The 17,437-nt window shown below is 38.8% G+C and overlaps 1 protein-coding gene across 1 annotated transcript in view; it reads right to left on the reverse strand.

Moving 5' to 3' along the window:
* The window catches only part of LOC150105267 (uncharacterized), a 163,201-nt gene that overhangs the window by 94,252 nt on the left and 51,512 nt on the right, over nt 1–17,437 (reverse strand). Inside the window, exon 5 of the mRNA XM_090394035.1 lies at nt 3,082–3,223. Within this exon, the coding sequence (XP_090250161.1) occupies nt 3,082–3,223 (142 nt within the window). The remainder of the gene's footprint in view (nt 1–3,081; nt 3,224–17,437) is intronic.

Raw genomic sequence — 17,437 nt, forward strand, 5'->3', positions numbered from 1 at the left:
AATTCCAATTTACATTTAAAATGGATGTCAGTTTAATGTGGCAAAGTGTAAGGTTATGCATTTTGGGGTGAAAAGATTATCAGCAGTATACCACATTGGTGGAACCATACTCCAGGAAACTGATGAAGCCAGAGACTTGGGAGTATTAGTAGATAGGGAGTTAAAGTTTAAGGGGCACAAGTAAAAGTGGCTAAAGCAGCTTATCAGATCACTTGGTTCCTGAAGAATACTTTGACAAGCAGGTTATTGTTCCTCTTTATCGAGCCTTGATAAGACCCCCAATCTTGACTACTGTGCACAGATCTGGGTGCCAGGGTTTCTTGGTGAAGGGGGGGGGGGGTAGAGAGGATCCAGAGGTGAGTGACAAAGATGGTAGCTGGTCTATGGAATGAACCTTACGAGAACAGGTTGAAGATTTGTGGGTTACAGAAACTGGTTGATAGGCAGAAAAGGGATGATATGATTCAGACATACAAATCACTGAGTGGTTTTCACAAGATTATTTCAGAACAGATGTGTTGGTGGGAGAAGTAGAGGCCATCAATGGAAACTGAGTAAGAGTGTAGTTAGCAAGGGTATTCTTAAGAACTAGGTTTGAAGTATAATAAGACAGGGTTTTTTATTGGAGAGTATTGAATAAGTGGAATATGTTGCCAGAGTCTGTTGTGAGTGCAATGACTGTGAATGAGTTCAAAGCAAAGTATTATAGATACTGAATGAGTAAGGACTCCTTGGAGTTGCCCATAATAATAATAATTTATGAGCTGTATCCAAAGCATTGTCTTCAAAGCCCAGTTGACCATAGTCATGACTGAAGGTCTATTTTTTTTTTTTTTTTTTATCCAAATGGTGTCTAATCATGTTGTCTGTCCATAGTAGACCAATTTACAGGAAGAACTATATACACCAGGAACACAGAGAGAGAGAGAGAGTTGGTCCTTAGTGGAGCAAATAAGGGTAGCTGGTTTTAAGTGGGAAGGAGGCTTGAAAGCTGTGCAGAGGTTGCGTTTTTTTTAAGATTCTGGCTGTTTTTTCTGTCATGTCTCAGATGTAAGGGTGATAGCATTACTAAAATCCTTCTGAATAGAAGGTCATGGATTAGGGAAGCAGTTTTTTTTTTTTTTTTTTTTGACTCTGTGGAAACAGAAGCAATTAGGAAGGTGTTATTATAACATCTGTCATGACCTTATATGGGTCAGAAACATGGACAATTGGGAAGGAAGAAGCTAAAATGTTGGAGGCATTTGAAATGTGGTTATGGAGAAGAATGGAGAAAATGAAGTGGACTGAAAAAACCACCAGTGAAGAAGTATTACAAAGAGTTGAAGAAGAAAGGAATTTAAATTTACTAAAGACCATAAGAAGAAGAAAGCATAACTGAATAGGACGTGTATTAAGAGGAGACAGCCTACTGAAAAGAATGATAGAAGGGAAAATTGAAGGAAAGCGACCAAGAGGAAGAAGACTACTAATGGTGCTTGATGATATAATGGAAACAAGAAGATATCAGGAAATGAAGGAGGAAGCAAGAGATAGAGGAAATTGGAGGAAGAGAATCTGCTGAGTTATACCATTGGACCTGTCAAGAGACAGAACACTAATGATGATGATGTATGAGGGGTGATGATGGGAAAGTTTGTGAATGTATATCCTTGTGCGAGTGGATTTCCTGTATACTGAAAAGGTCAGGTTACTGTTAGGTAGGCATGTTACCAACATATCTAGCAAGGCTAGACATTACTTTTCTTTTCCATTGTAAATTCAATTCTAGGGAGAAAACTATTAAGCTAGCAGAAGGAAAAATGGGTCTAGGTCATGAGGCCAAAGAGAGAACAGATTACCAGCATACCTTAGCCTTTGTGTGCATATGTTATGGTTTCATTTTGTACTTCCCCAAAGATTTTTCTGTGACTGAGACTAAATATTAGAAGAATCAAATATTTTTTTAATTCTTTCTCAGTGCTGTTTAATTCCATTAAGACTCCAACAAGTTCCTCTCCAGCACTTAAGTCTTAACACATGTACAAACTTTGTTTGCTTACACTTGGGTAAAGGATTAAACAAGAATATAATTTCACATTCCAAAGTGGCAATCACCATGCTCATTGTGCACCTTCACATTCACCATTAAACTAATAGTGTTAATAAATGTTGAAAATTTATTTATCACTAGGTTAGACTATAATAGATTTAGTTTAATCCTTTATCCCAGTGAGAGCAAACAAAGTTTGCGCCTGAGGGTTAGAAGTGCCTGGTAGCTTGCTCCACCTTTGCCACGAGTTGCCTTGGTGTTGCACTACTTACTGGATAAGATAGTACAACACTATATATTTAGTCCTGAAGATATTCTCAGGCGCAAACTTTGTTTGCTCTCACTGGGATAAAGGATTAAACTAAATCTATTATAATAGTGTTAATTTTTATGCATGATGTACGAGTCATCTTATATTAAATTTTTCTGCAATTTTCCCTTCACATCCCCCATTCTTCTAATTTTGCTTTGTGAACGCTATCTCCTGCCTTTTCTTCACCAAGTCCTCAAGTCTTATCACCTTTTTTTTTTTTTTCCATGCATAAAAAGACCATACAAGATAGTCTTTTGATCTCCCTCTAACCACTGCACAATGCTTTTTACAATGCCTTCTACCTAGAATTCCTATTCTCATTCAGAGCAACCTCAGAATCCATAGGGCATTCACATGTCCATTGAAGTAATATACTAAAGAAATTTTAGAGCAGAACCTCTCTTAGATGTCAGTTTTGATTCCCAGAGGAAGAGATCTCCCAAGGTTGAAGTAAGGCAGAAGTTCCTACTGATGAGACCTCAATAAAGATCAAAACCGGTCTGGGTAGTGACCTTCCCATAATACAGAGCATTGTGGATAACCATAAGGATATGTGCTTTGCATTATGGGATACTAAGGCAACTAATATGAAGTCATCAGCCTCTATATCTATATATGAGTTTCCCAATCCTGAAATTACTTCAGGTGCAAATTTTGTTTGCTTATACTTGGATAAAGGATTAAGTCAAGAATATAATTTCTTGGCATCTTTAATTTATATCACAATTTCACCTACCTTTCTTGGATGTTTTGAGAAGATATAGCCAAGGAAAATCAAAATGACAAGGCCTCCAGCAGATACCAGTCTATATCTATTGACATAGGTATCCAGAATGAGAAATATGACTACGCCAATTAATACAAGGAGCCACAAAATCCTAGAGGAGAATAAAATTGATATTGTAATTGCAGATTACTCAAGTTATAGTTACATAGTTAACTAGTCATAAAATAAAATATAGTAAATGAAAGAAAATCTAAAATTTTCAAGAAATTGTCATTTTAGTTTTAAATACTATAATTTAAAACTAAAATGATTATTATTTCCTTTGAAGACAGACTTTTTTATATATGGCAAAGCTTCAGATGTGTTTGTAGAGAAAAAGAGAGAGAGAATGAATTAAGAGACAAGAGAAAGTATGGATTTGTCGGAAGTGCAATATATTATTAGACTACGAGGCAATGAATGTAAAACTGACTGAAAAGATAGCAAGAAACAAAAATGAAATGAAAGCTAGAGAAACTGAGGGAGTGAAAGAATGCCAGAATGCAGAAGCAAAAGTTAGTGATGAGGGAGCGAAAGAAAGCATAAATGAGCAAACAGAAGTAAGGTGCAGTAGAACGAGAGGTAGCAAAACTGCATGAGTGACAGAGTGAAATTGTTGGAATGCAAGATTTGATGAAACAGTTATTGAAAATGAAAGATGAAATGAGGAATACGCAAGTGATATTAGACATCTAGTTGAAACTAATGAAAGTGTGCAAGAGAACAGAATGAAAGAAAGAAGAGTAAATGAGGGTGACGAGTGATTCCAGGCTAGTAGTATATGGTGATTTCATAGCTGGAGGACTAGTTACTGAGAGAGTTCATAAGGTCTTCTATCCAGGAGGGAGAATGAGTAGGATAATAAGGCATTGGACAGAGGAAGAAATGATCACGAGACTTAGTCATGATTATGGAGACAAATGACCTAAATGGACATAAGGAGGATGCGAGAGCAAATATCAGGAGACTATTGAGAAGAGTGAAAGATAACAGTGTAGTAGGAGAGGTTGTCAATGTGTTGCCAAGGTATGATGATGAGTTGTAACAGAGAGCCAATATCATGAATGGTATGCTATGCAAGGAGAAGGGAGTACAGTTTGTGAATGTATGGTATGTGTTTGAGGGAAGAATGAAATTATACAGGAATAATGGTTGCATTTGAATGGCTTTGGAGTGAGTGCACTGGAAGAGATCAGAAGAAAGAGATGAAGGAAAAATCGGTAGAGTGGTATTGAAGAGACAGAAGTGCTTGGCAGTGGAATGTATCAGTAGTATTGTGACAGATGAAGAGAGAGAGGGAGAGAGAGAGTATGAGTGCAAAAGGAACACTGAAATGGGAGGGGGAGAGAGAGAGCCCAGGTGGGCTCCCCCCTCTTCATATATGCCCCAAAATCTTCATGTGTGTATGAAGATGGAGTATATTGCAATATTGATAGGAACATTGAGATGGAGCAGATATATGTGGTAAGTGGTGATAAAGGTGATGGGGCAGGTGTGGTGGGGAAATCGCAACCAACAAGTGGCTTGAATAGGACTGGTTATAGACCTAAAAATTAATTACTGTGTGTTTGTGTTTGTTTACAAATACCAGAAGTATCATAAATAAGAGAGATGAAATGGTTTCGCTGATTGAGTTTTTGTCCCAGAATCATTGGATGAAACATAGTTGAATGAAGGTGATATACTAACAGGACTAGAAATGGAAGGGAACAGTATTTTTTTGTGAGATTAGAAAGAACAAGAAGGGGGGGGGGGTGCTGATAATAGCAAGGGAATTATGTCCACATAAAGTAGACATAAAAGAGGGAAATAGTGGCAATGGTTATGAGGCAGTGTGGTGTAACATGGAGATTGTCAGGAAGACATACTTTGTTGGATGTTGTTATAGGCCCAAAAATGTGCAGGGTGATGAAACGTATAAATAACTAACTTAGATTAGTGAACAAAGAAAGAGTAATTATTATGGGTGATTTTAATTATGATAGTATAGATTGGAACAAAGATACAGACTTCAGGTCTGTTGTTTTCAGATTGAATATCTTACGTGATATTAACTGTTTGCCTTTCAGAGGCACCTCATTGTCAGATTAGTTGCAAGTACGTTTATACCAATTACAGATCAATTACTGCTTGAGACAGATAAAAGAGAATAGTGTGATTGGAAAGGTAATAAGTGTGTTGCTCAGGTATGACAGTAGTGAGATGAGATGGAAAGCAAGGATTATGAATGATATGTTAGCAAAAATGTCTGAGGAGAAAGGAGTGCAGTTTGTCAGTGTGTGGAATGAGTTTGAAGGATGAAGTGAACTGTATAGAAGTGATGGACTGCATTTAAATTGTTTTGGTGTAAGTTGCTTGGAAATACTGCTGCTGGAAGGTAGTGAAGTGTGTGCAGAGAATAAGTCTGATCAAGTGGTAAGCAATGTGGAAGAATGGGAGAGTATGACAGGAGAGCTTAAAAAAGTGGTTGTGAATGAAGAAGTGAAACGCATGAGAGAACAGGTGTGCAAGACAGACAGGGAAACAGGGAGGCTCAGGGTGGACAGAGGAACACAGCATGAGAAAAAGTAGATCCTCCATGAGGATTTGAATGCATGTGTAGACAAAAAAGGGAAGGGGATGATCTGGGATCAAGGGAAAATAATAGATGGATTTCAAGAAGGTTCTCAAATGAAATAAAGAAATGGCTAAAGCTAAGCATGGAGAAGTCACATGAAGTAAGTGGTATCAGTGGAGCTAGCCACAGATCCAGGAATGAGCTTTAGTGTTTGTATACAAATGCTAGAAGTGAAAGAAACAAACATGGCAAATAAACTGGTTGCATTAACTGAGTCTATTCACCAGTGGCGACCCCGTACATAAGCACTGCGACACTGCAGCACCCCCAAGGAAAAAACGAAAAAAATAAATTTGGTTTGTGTTTATAAATAATAACAATGCTTACAACATTATATAAATGCAATACAACATGTTAAAGGTTACAACTTATATTTTGACATTGATTGAATAGTTAATAATTGGAATTGTTCGATTAATGCTTTAGATTATGAAACAAATGCACTGCGATCTAACGCCGATATTCGTTTGTGCTTGTCATTACACATTACGTCATTAGATACACTGCTGTCTGGGCAGTGTATCTTATTAATGCGAGCATTATTTCTGTGAGATGTGAAACGTTTTTATTGGTGCATGTGCGTTTTGGACTATGTTTTGTAAATCTTATTTTATTTTGTGAAAATAACATATAATTATTTATTTATTATAGATACAAGACTGAATTATGACGAGTGTTACTGTTGAAAATATGAAAAGAATTATATTTTTTAAATTATCATTACACGAAACAAATGCACTGTGATCCGATGCCAATATTATTATTATTTCTGGCTACTCCAGGGAGTCCTTAGACCCATCGAGGGAGGCCCTAAACATCATGTCCACACAACTATTCGACATTCTCACAGTATCTATCATACCTTGCCTTGAATTTGCTCACTGTCATAGCATCCACAACAGACTCTGGCAGCTTATTCCACTCATTTACCACTCTAAAAGTAAAGAACCCAGCTCAAACACCTTTACTAACCACACTCTTGCCCAGCTTCCATAGGTGTCCCCTAGTTCTCCCACCACCAGTCCTGATCTCAAAAATATCCTCTGAATTAATCCTATAGAATCCTTTTAGCAATTTGAATGTCTCAATCATATCTCCCCTTTTCTACCTATTAACTAGTTTCTGCAACCCACAAATCTTCAACCTGTTCTCATATGGTTCATTCCATAGATCTGCTATCATCTTAGTCACTTGCCTCTGGATCCTCTCCACCTCCTCCCCATCAAGAAGGAACCGAGGTGACCAAATCTGGGCACAGTAGTCGAGATGAGGTCTAATCAGGGCTTGGTACAGAGGTACAATAACTTGCTTGTCTCTGCTCGTCAAGGTATTTTTCAACAACCAAGTGAGCTGATTTAGCTACTTTCGCGATGTGCCCCCTAAACTTCATCCCCCTATCCACCAACGCTCCCAAATATCTGGCCTCATCAATCTCTTGGAGTACAGTTCCACCAATGTGGTATACTGCTGCTAATTTTTTCACCCCAAAATGCATAACCTTACATTTTGTTACATTAAATTGACATCCATTCTCCTTAGCCCAGAACTCCAATCTATCTAAGTCATCCTGCAAGACTTTGACATCTTCTGCATTCACTATCGCCCTCCCCAACTTTGCATCATCTGCAAACAAATGAACTGTTCCACTTAGATCCTTCCCTATATCGTTAATGAACAGATTAAACAGCAGTGGTCCAAGAACAGAACCCTGCGGTACACCACTAGTAACAGGCCATCTTTTGGACTCTACTCCTGAATAAACTACTCTTTGATATCTCTCCATCAACCACCCACTTATCCATCTCACCAACCCTATATCCATTCCCATATGTTGTAGTTTACGGATTAGAATTCCATGTGGTATCCTGTCAAACGCCTTTGCCAGGTCCAGCAGTATCACTGTAAACCCATTTCCCTTAACCAGTTCAGCTGTCACCTTGTTATAAAACTTGAACAAGTTACTAAGGCATGATCTACCCTTCACAAAGCCATGCTGTCCCCTGTACAGTATGTTATTTTCATCAATCCATTCCTGTATTTTTCCCTTGACTACTTTCTCCAAGACCGTGACAACAACTCCTGATATGCTGATCGGTCGGTAATTTGCAACCAATTTGATCTTGGATCCTCGTTTATGCAGTGAAACTATTTTCCCCTCTTTCCACGCCTTCGGGACTAAACCAGACCCGAGACTCAGATTAAACAACATGGTCAAGGGCACTGATAATTCCTTAGCCGATTCACGCAAGACTTGTGCTGGTATACCATCCAATCCCACAGATGTATTCACATTAAGGTTCTGTAATAGACTATTCACCACCACTTCATTCATTACAATTCCCATATAAACTAATGGTTCCTTAATTATTTTCAATGTCACCACCTGGATGATATAGTTTTGCAAAGTGCGCGCTCAGTAACTCCACTATATCGACTGGTTCAGTGACCTCCTTACCATCGTCATTCCTTAAAATCATTTTGCCATGTACAGTTTTTTCTTGCTTGCAGCATATTGAAAGAACTGTTTGGGATTCTCTTTTGCTTGCATAGCTAGTTTCCTTTCATAATCGGCTTTTGCTGTTTTTACCACACTCGTTACCCTTCTGGCCTGCACTTTATACCATTCGTGTGCCTGCAGGTCACCCCTTTCTTTAAATTCCCTCCACAGTTGTTTCTTTTTTTGCAGCTCAAGCTTAATGGTGTTATTCATCCATTTAACCCCTTGTTTTACTATTCGGATCCTAGGTATACAATCAGCCATAACCTCCTGTAAATGCTCCTTGACCACTTCCCATGCTCTATCAACATCCAGCCCTTGAAGTTGTGCATGCCATGGCACTGATCCAAGCAATCTCCTAAGCCTGTCATACTTGCCAGCACGGTAATTCCACATATACCCTGTCTTAATCAAAAATTCCGCACCTTTAGCCACCTCCCAGGTCAAGACCTTATGGTCACTCTCACCAATAGGTGGCAACATGGTCATATTCATTACAGTCAAATTGTGAGATGCTATTACCAGGTCAAGCACTCTCATACCCCTAGTATTTTCAATTACATGCTGTCTCAGATAGTTATCCCTTAATAATTGAATAAAATCCATTTCCTTCCTCACATGTGGCCTCTCCTCCTTCCAATCAATGTTACCATAGTTGAAATCCCCCATAATAATTACCCTCCTTCCACTCATTTCATCAATTTGTTTATGCATACTATCTCCACCATCTATTCCATCACCTAGTCTATAGCAGCACCCAACTGTATATTTTATTCTGCCAGTCTCAATCTCACACCAAATAGCCTCAAATGAGCACCTTTCACTATCCTGCAATACAACTTCAATTCTCCTTGGCTGCAGTTCATCAGCTATCATCAATAACACCCCTCCCCCCCATTTTATTCTCTCTGTCCCTCCTAAACACACCATAACCTACAGATTCTATCCCGCTAACTATATATCTTCTTCCGTCATCCATGTTTCACTAATGCCAATAACCTGTGGCCAGGAAGAGCCAATCAAGGCCAAAAATTCTTCCTTCTTGTTCCTAATACTCCTGTCATTAGTATATACATGAAATGCAGTGATCCCTTTGCCCCACCCCTATCTCGATGCATTATTCTAAATGTCCCATTCCCATTTTTTGTCCCTAGTGCTGGCTCGGGTACATTATATATACTGATGTCTGCATATCCACTCCCCCTCCCCCTCTTTGGTAGTTCTAGTTTCCCTGGTTCTGCACATCCATTTTCACTTCATTCAGCAACACGTTTTCCAGTTTCCGCACACCAAGTCCATTCAAATGCAGGCCATCCATCTTGTATAAGTCCTTTCGCCCATCAAACTCATTCCACACGTCCATGAATTCCACACCGTCTGCATAACCTGCGCATAATGTCATTTGCAATTATGGCCCTCCTTCTAAACTCCTGTCTGTCATACCGCGGCAACAGACTCACCATTCTAACTCTGTCACTCTTTTCTTTCGCTACCTTTAACAATACTTTCAAGTCCTCTCTCATAAAAAATTTATCACCTTTCAATTCATTCGTACCCGCCACAATTATTAATTCTTTCACCCTCTGTTTTTGCACTCTAATATATATATTTATATATTTTGTGAGTTCAATGTATCTCATCATTGGCCTGTGGAGTAAGATAGGCTGAGATTCAGCAAATAGTAGTAAAGGAAATAAAGATAGAGTGCATAGTAGCAGAGTAGATAAAAAAAGGCCTCAGCTGACCTGTTTTAGCTGTTGACCCCCCCCCCCCAGGGTGCTTCTAAAACGGTCGTTGATTTTTCACTTTTAAAAAGGAAAAATCCTGAAAAGGAAAAAAAAGGAGAGACTTAGCAAATTTAACAAGTGTAAATATATCTAAAGACTATGTGGAAGACAATTCTGTAGAGGAATGAGTTTGCCGAGCAAACCCAGACCAATATAACCAGGAAAAGAAGGGAAATGACCTGGCCCAGAAGACCCTGCCCTGAAAAGGGCTTGGGACCACCTCGATGTTGGCCTTCACAGTCCGGGTTTGTTCAGATCAATTCCAACCTGGGGACAGAAAAACTTTCAACTGCGAAAGGACTAGACATACCTGTGGGTTAAACGCTGATCAGGAAGGAAGATCGAGATAGCGTCAACATATACAACTTGAAGGTGTTATAGGTGCAGACACAACTGGATTCCCCCCCCCCTATATGATCTGGTAGATGGTTGGTGGGTCTCACCATCTCCTCAGGAACTGCTCTTCTCCCCGTAACTACCTTTCCTGCTCCAGGAAGCGGCAGAGCACTTGCATCCTTAAATTTCGCACCCGGTAAGTACGATTTAGTTACACTCCCATCTATCACTCCTCTTAATAACGAGTCACCATACAACACTCTTTCCTTCATTTCAGAAACTCTCGCACTCTTACGCTGTTTATTTACGTTAGCCGAATCACTCTGGAAAGAGTTTTGCAGGTGCTCTAATTGCCGCTGCGCATTTTGTATCACTGCACGCAACCTTGCGATTTAAATTCCTACAAATAATTCCTCATTTTTTTTTATCATTCAAACTATTTTCTCCCTCTATAGTTGCTCTCATTCTTTCTTAGGTTACCGCTCTCATTGCCATCTTGTACATATTCAATTGCGCTTGTCATTGCTACTGATACGAAACTTTTATTATTGGTGTTTGTTCGTGGTGAGGATGAAATATTTTTAATAAAGCAATTTTTTAATATGTAAATTTATTTATTAATAAATTCGTTACTGATTAGGGAAAAAAGTTTATTATTATTATTTTTTTTTTTTTTTTATGCAGCACCCCCACTTAAAATTTTCACTGGCTGCCTCTGCTATTCACCCAAAAATTGTTTGAATAATAAGTGAGACATGGTTGGATGAGGATCACATCCTGACAGGAATAGAGACGGAAGAGTATGATGCGTTTCATGAGGATAGAACGGGTAAAAAGGGAGGGGAGGATGCTATTGATGACAGAGAAAGAGTTATGTTGATACAAAATAGAGATGCAAGAGGGAAATAGTGCCAGTGACTTTGAGGCAGTATGGTATAGATAGAGGTGAATAGAATGAAATACTTGGTTGGATGCAGTGGTGAACTATGGAAATTTTAACAAAGGGCTCGCATCGTCAAGCAAAAAAAAAAAAAAAAAAAAAAAAAAAAAGCCACATTTCACACAAAAACTTATTAATACAGCTTGTGTACAAATTCCAATCAAAAAGTATGAGAAGACAATCAACCTCTAAAGGCTATAATTTTTAAACAAATATTTCATGATCTAACCATGAAATATTTGCACACAATCAATTGTGTTAATTTATCTTACATAAGAAAAACATTTTTTAACTATCAAAATATAATAAGAATGAAATTTTTTATAATCTTTTATAAAACATTTGATTGGCTACTGGTTTTACCATACGATTGGCTACCAGAAGGGAGAAGGGTAAAGATAGCACATGCACTCATTTTATTTTCAAACTTGGGTGCAGTCACTATAGAGGAGTTGAAACAATAATTCCAAATAATCTATACACTGCTGAATAGACTAATTTTTGTTAGGTTACCGTATAAGTTTCTCGCTTAATATGTTTCAAAAAAAATTTTTTTTTGAAAAAAATAAAGTAAATAAAAAGAACAAGGGGCTTGCAAATTTCAGAAAAATTATACAAAAGGGCTCGTAAGAGCCCCTTATAGCTCACTACTGGTTGGATGTTGTTATAGACCTGGTAATCTGGATGGTAGTGACTATGAAATGCATAATCAAATTTGCCAAGCTAATAAGAAAAGGGTGATCATTATGTGTGATTTTAACTATGACAATATAGGTTGGGATGATAAGATAGCAACTGGAAGTAAAGAAAATGAGTGAGTTTTTGAGGGACAACTACCTCAGACAGTACGTAAAAGAGGGCACATGAGGATTGAGGTTCTTGGATTTGATCATATCAGAGGATATAATTATAAATGAGGTGTCAAATCATCCACCAATTGGTGAGAGTGACCATGAAGTGATTACCTGGGTTGTTGCAAGCAGTGCGAGGATCTCTGTGAGAAAAGGGTATTTGTGGAACTACAAGGCTGGTGATTATGAAGAGCTCAGGAGACAGCTTGCAGAAGTAGCATGGATTGAGGCATTATCTGGAAAAGAGATCAATGCAGCTTGGAAGATATTCAAGAACAATCTAGTAGAAGCAGTGTCTAAATATATTCCAAGAGGCAGAAGGTTAAATAAGGTAGGTGTGAAATGGATGAATAGAGAGATTAACCATGCTACCATCCAAGACGTCTATAGATGTCAAGTTTATCATGGATGTGAAGTGCATATTAAAATTGTAATATCATTGATATTACATTGAAATATATGATGGATACGAAGCATATGAGGATGCGTATTTGATCCATAATGGCTGGTGAGGTGGTTAAGAATGTAAAAGGCATTATGGAGGAAACATAAGAGAAGTGGTAATAACCAATTCCATGAGAATTATAAAGACTAGGCAAGGAGGGTGACTTGGTTGGTAAAGGTAGCAAAAATGAAATATGAGGAGCAGTTAGTTAATGAAGAAAAAAAGAATCCTAGGGAGTTTTTTCGACATATAGCCAGAAAAAAAAAAAAGATTATGGAAGGATGACATTGATTGGAGAAAATGGTATAAGGACAACAGCTACAGAAGATATAGTGGAGATACTTAGCGAGCAGTTCATCAAGGTCTTTTATTCTTCTGAACGTGACATCATGGAGAGATTGAGAGCAGTTGATGAGGAGGAGGTTCAACTGACTGTAAGTGAGCAAGAGGTGTATAGAGAATTCAGCAAAAACTTGATGTTAATAAGGCTGTGAAACTTGATAATATATCACCACATATTCTGATGGAATGTGCCAGGGAGTTGATCTCTGCCTAGACATTTTTTTTTTAATATAAGTCTTGCAATGGGTCGAGTTCGAAAGGAGTGGAAGGAGGAATGATTGTGCCACTAAATAAGGGAGGTGATAGAACGCAAGCATCAAACTACAGGCCTCCATGTGTCACGTGTTGTGTTAAGTTGTAGGAAAAGCTAGTGAGAACTAGGATCTGGAGTTGTGTTGACAACAATGGATTAGCTAAAGGGAGGTCATGTTTTTGTAATCTACTTATTACAATAAGGTGACGGCTTCCTTGGACAGAGGAGAGGATTACACAGTAGTATACTTAGATTTTGCAAAGGCTTTTGATAGATTACTATATGCTAAGTTGATAGTCAAACTAGAGTGATAGGATTTTTATTATTATTAACACCCCAAGACCTCATGGAGTCAAAGACTCATCTGGGAAGTCCTTTTATCACACACACACACACACAGCTCATCATAGCGTGTTTTAAACACATTCAAACTCTTTACAGACACCACATTCTCAGGCAAGGCATTCCAATCATTCACAACTCTGCACGAAAAAAAACCTGCCTCTCACTCCCCTACTCACACCCTCTTTATACATTTTCCAGGGATGACCCCTGATCTCCCACTATTCTCTGTAAAACTTCTCCAGCATTGATCCTATAACAACCACTTACCACCTTGTAGGTCTCTATCATATCTCCCCTCTTCCTCCTGTCCACCTGACTCTGCAAATTACATCTTCTCAATCTTTCCTCATATGTGACATTCCAGATCCAGAGGTCAGAAACTACCTTAGTCAGTCTCCTTTGGACCTTTTCCAACATCTCTTCATCCTTCTGAAAACCCAGTGACCAAATCTGGGCACAATAGTCCATGTGTGGCCTAATCAAAGCCTTATACAATGGAACAAGAATCTCCCTACTCCTATGTCAGTGTCCTCCGCATCATTCCCAGAAGCCTTTGTGTTGTCTTCACAATTTTGTGATGTGTCCTGTAAATTTTAGATCCTTATCCACTATCACCTCCAGATCTCTTATTTCCTCTGCCTCCAACAATATATTCTCACCAAGCATAAATTCTGCATTCCATCTTTTTTTTCCAAATTTTAAAACCTTACATTTTGCAACATTGAACTTGCATCCCCATTCCCAATCACTCAATTTATTCAAGTCTTCTTGCAAGGCCACAACATCACTACTCTTTATGGTTCGTCCCAACTTTGCATCATCTGCAAACAACTGAATATCTGCATCCAAATCTTCACCAATGTCATTTATATACAAGTTAAACAGCAGTGGCCCTAAAACAGACCCCTGAGACACACCACTAATAATTTCCCTTTTCCTTTATATGACTTCCCCCCCCCCCATGCACAACTTGTTCATACCTATCATATAGCCAGTCTCCAATCCAATGCACCGATCTAATATCCAACCCCATCCACTCCAGTTTGACTACCAACTTATCATGAGGTAATCTATCCAAAGCCTTTGCAAAATCCAAGTATATCACTGTGTATCCTTCTCCTCTGTCCAAGGAAGCAGTCACTTATTGTAATTAGTAAGTAAGTAGATAACTAAAACATGACCTCCCTTTAGCAAATCCATGATGTCCATCAAAGATAATACCATTGTTATCAACCCAACTCTGGATCCTAGTTCTCACAAGCTTCTCCAACAACTTAACCACAACACCTGACACACAGATAGGCCTATAGTTTGATGCTTGAGTTTGATCACCTCCTTTATGAAGTGGCACAATCTTGCCCTCCTTCCACTCCTTAGGAACTTGACCGAGTGCAAGACTCGTATTAAAAAAATATGTCAAGGGAGGTGTCAACTCCCTGGCACTCTTTCAGAATATGTGGTGATATATTATCAAGTCCCAGAGCCTTATTAACATCTATTTTACTCAACACCCCATACACCTCTTGCTCACCTACAGTCAGTCTCTCCTCCCCCATCATCAACTGCTCTCAATCCCTCCATGAAGTCACATTCACAAGATTGAAAGATCTGCATGAACTGCTCATTAAGTATCTCCACCACACACTCTGCAACAGCTGTCTTTATACCATTTTCTCCAATCAATGTCATCCTTCCATAATTATTCTTTCTTTTACTAGCTACATATCGAAAGAACTCCTTAGGATTCTTTTTGGCTTCATTAGCCAACTGTTGTTTATACCTCTCTTTAGCTACCCTCACCAACCAAGTCACTCTCCTTGCTTGGTCTTTGTAGACCTCATGGAATTGGTTACTTCCACTTCTCTTATGCTGCCTCCACAATGCCCTTTTTCTCTGTATCACATGCTTAATCTCTTTATTCATCCATCTCACACCCATCTTATTTAACCTTCTCACCCTTGGAATACATTTAGACATTGCATCTACTAAACAGTTTTTGAAAATCCCCCAAGCTGCATTGATCTCTTTTCCAGCTAACTCCTCATTCCATGCTACACCTGCAAGCTGTCTCCTGAGCTCTTCATAATCACCCTCCTTGTAGTTCCACATATACCCTTTTCTCACAGAGGTCCTCGCACTGCTGGCAACCACCCAGGTAATCACCTCATGGTCACTCTCACCAATTGGTGGAGAATTTGACACCTCATTTATAATTACATCCTCTGACGAGATGACCAAATCCAAGACCCTCAATCCTCGTGTGCCCTCTGTTACATACTGTCTGAGGTAGTTATTCCTCAAAAACTCAAGAAACTCATTTTCTTTACTTCCAGCTGCTATCTCATCATCTTCCAGTCTATATCACCATAATTAAAATCACCCATTATGATCATCCTTTTCTTATTTACTTGGCTAATTTGATTGTACATTTCATTATCACCACCATCCACATTACCTGGTCTATAACAACATCCCACCAAGTGTTTGATTCCATTCACCTCTATCTCACACCATACTGCCTCAAAACCACTGGCACTATTGCCCTCTTGCATCTCTACCTTATATGGACATAACTCTTTCTCTATCATCAATAGCACTCCCCCTCCCTTTTTACCCCTTCTGTCCTCACGAAACACATCACCCTTCCATCTCTATTCCTGTCAGGATGTCATATTTCATCTTATTGTCATCAATTAGTGCAACCATTTCATCTGCCTTGTTTCCTATACTTCTAGCATTTGTATACAAACACAACAGTTCATTTCTGGATCTACAGCTAGTTTCAATGATACCACCCACTTGATGTGATCTCTCCATGCTCGACTGGGCCATTTAAGTTGATAGTCAAACTAGAGCGATAGGATTTTTATATCAGATTAGTGCATTGGATTGGAGACTGGCTTTTTGATAGGTATCAATAAGTTGTGTATGGGGGAGCGATATCCTTGAAAAGGAAAGTCACTAGTAGTATACCTCAGGGGTCTGTTTTAGGGACATTACTTTTAACTTTTATGTTAATGATATTTGCAAATTTTGGATGGAGATATTCAGCAGTTTGCAGATGATGCAAAGTTGGGATGAACTATGAAGAGTAGAGAAGATGTTGTGGCTTTACAAGAAGACTTGAATAAATTTAGTGAATGGGCATGAGAATGGCAATGCGAGTTCAATGTTGCAAACTGTAAAGTTTTAAATTTGGGAAACAAAGATGGGATGTAGAATTTATGCTTGGTGAGGATTTATTTGAAGAAATAAGAGATCTTTGGGTGATAGTGGATAAGGATCTGAAATTTAGGGGACACATTGCCAAAATCATGAGGACAACACAAAGAATTCTGGAATGATGAGGAGGACACTGTATTGTAGAATTTAGAAGATTCTTATTCTATTGTACAATGCTTTGATTGGGCCACACATGGACTATTGTGCACAGATTTGGTCACCGGGTTTTCAGAAGGATGAAGAGATGTTGGAAATGGCCCAGAGGTAACTGACTAATGTACTAATAAGGAAAGGTTGAGAAGATGCAATTTACAGAGTCTAGCGAACAGGAGAAAGAGGGGTGATATGATAGACATAAGTTAGTAAGGATGAGTGTCTGAGAGGTTTTTACAGAAAATGGTGGGAGATCAAGGGAGTGCCAGAAGCCATCTCTGAAAAGATGTATAAGGAGGGCGTGTGCCGCAATCTCCTTGGAGGTAATGCCTTCAGTGACACCTTGGAGTACAACCTTGAGATTTCTTTCACAGCTTAGTGCGAAGGTGTGGTACTGTAGCTTGTTGTTGTCCATCATTATTGTTATCCCTCTGTAGTCTGTGACTGTTGTTGGCTGAATTTTTACTCCTTCATCAGTGTTTCTGGCCCAGGAGTAGTCAATGTTATGTTCTCTCAGGTTTTGTGCAAATGTGGTCCA

Source organism: Typopeltis vanoorti, chromosome 6 (assembly GCF_054136105.1).
Source record: "Typopeltis vanoorti isolate ZY-2024b chromosome 6, IOZ_Tvanoo_1.0, whole genome shotgun sequence".
Classification (NCBI taxonomy): Eukaryota; Metazoa; Arthropoda; class Arachnida; order Uropygi; family Thelyphonidae; genus Typopeltis; species Typopeltis vanoorti.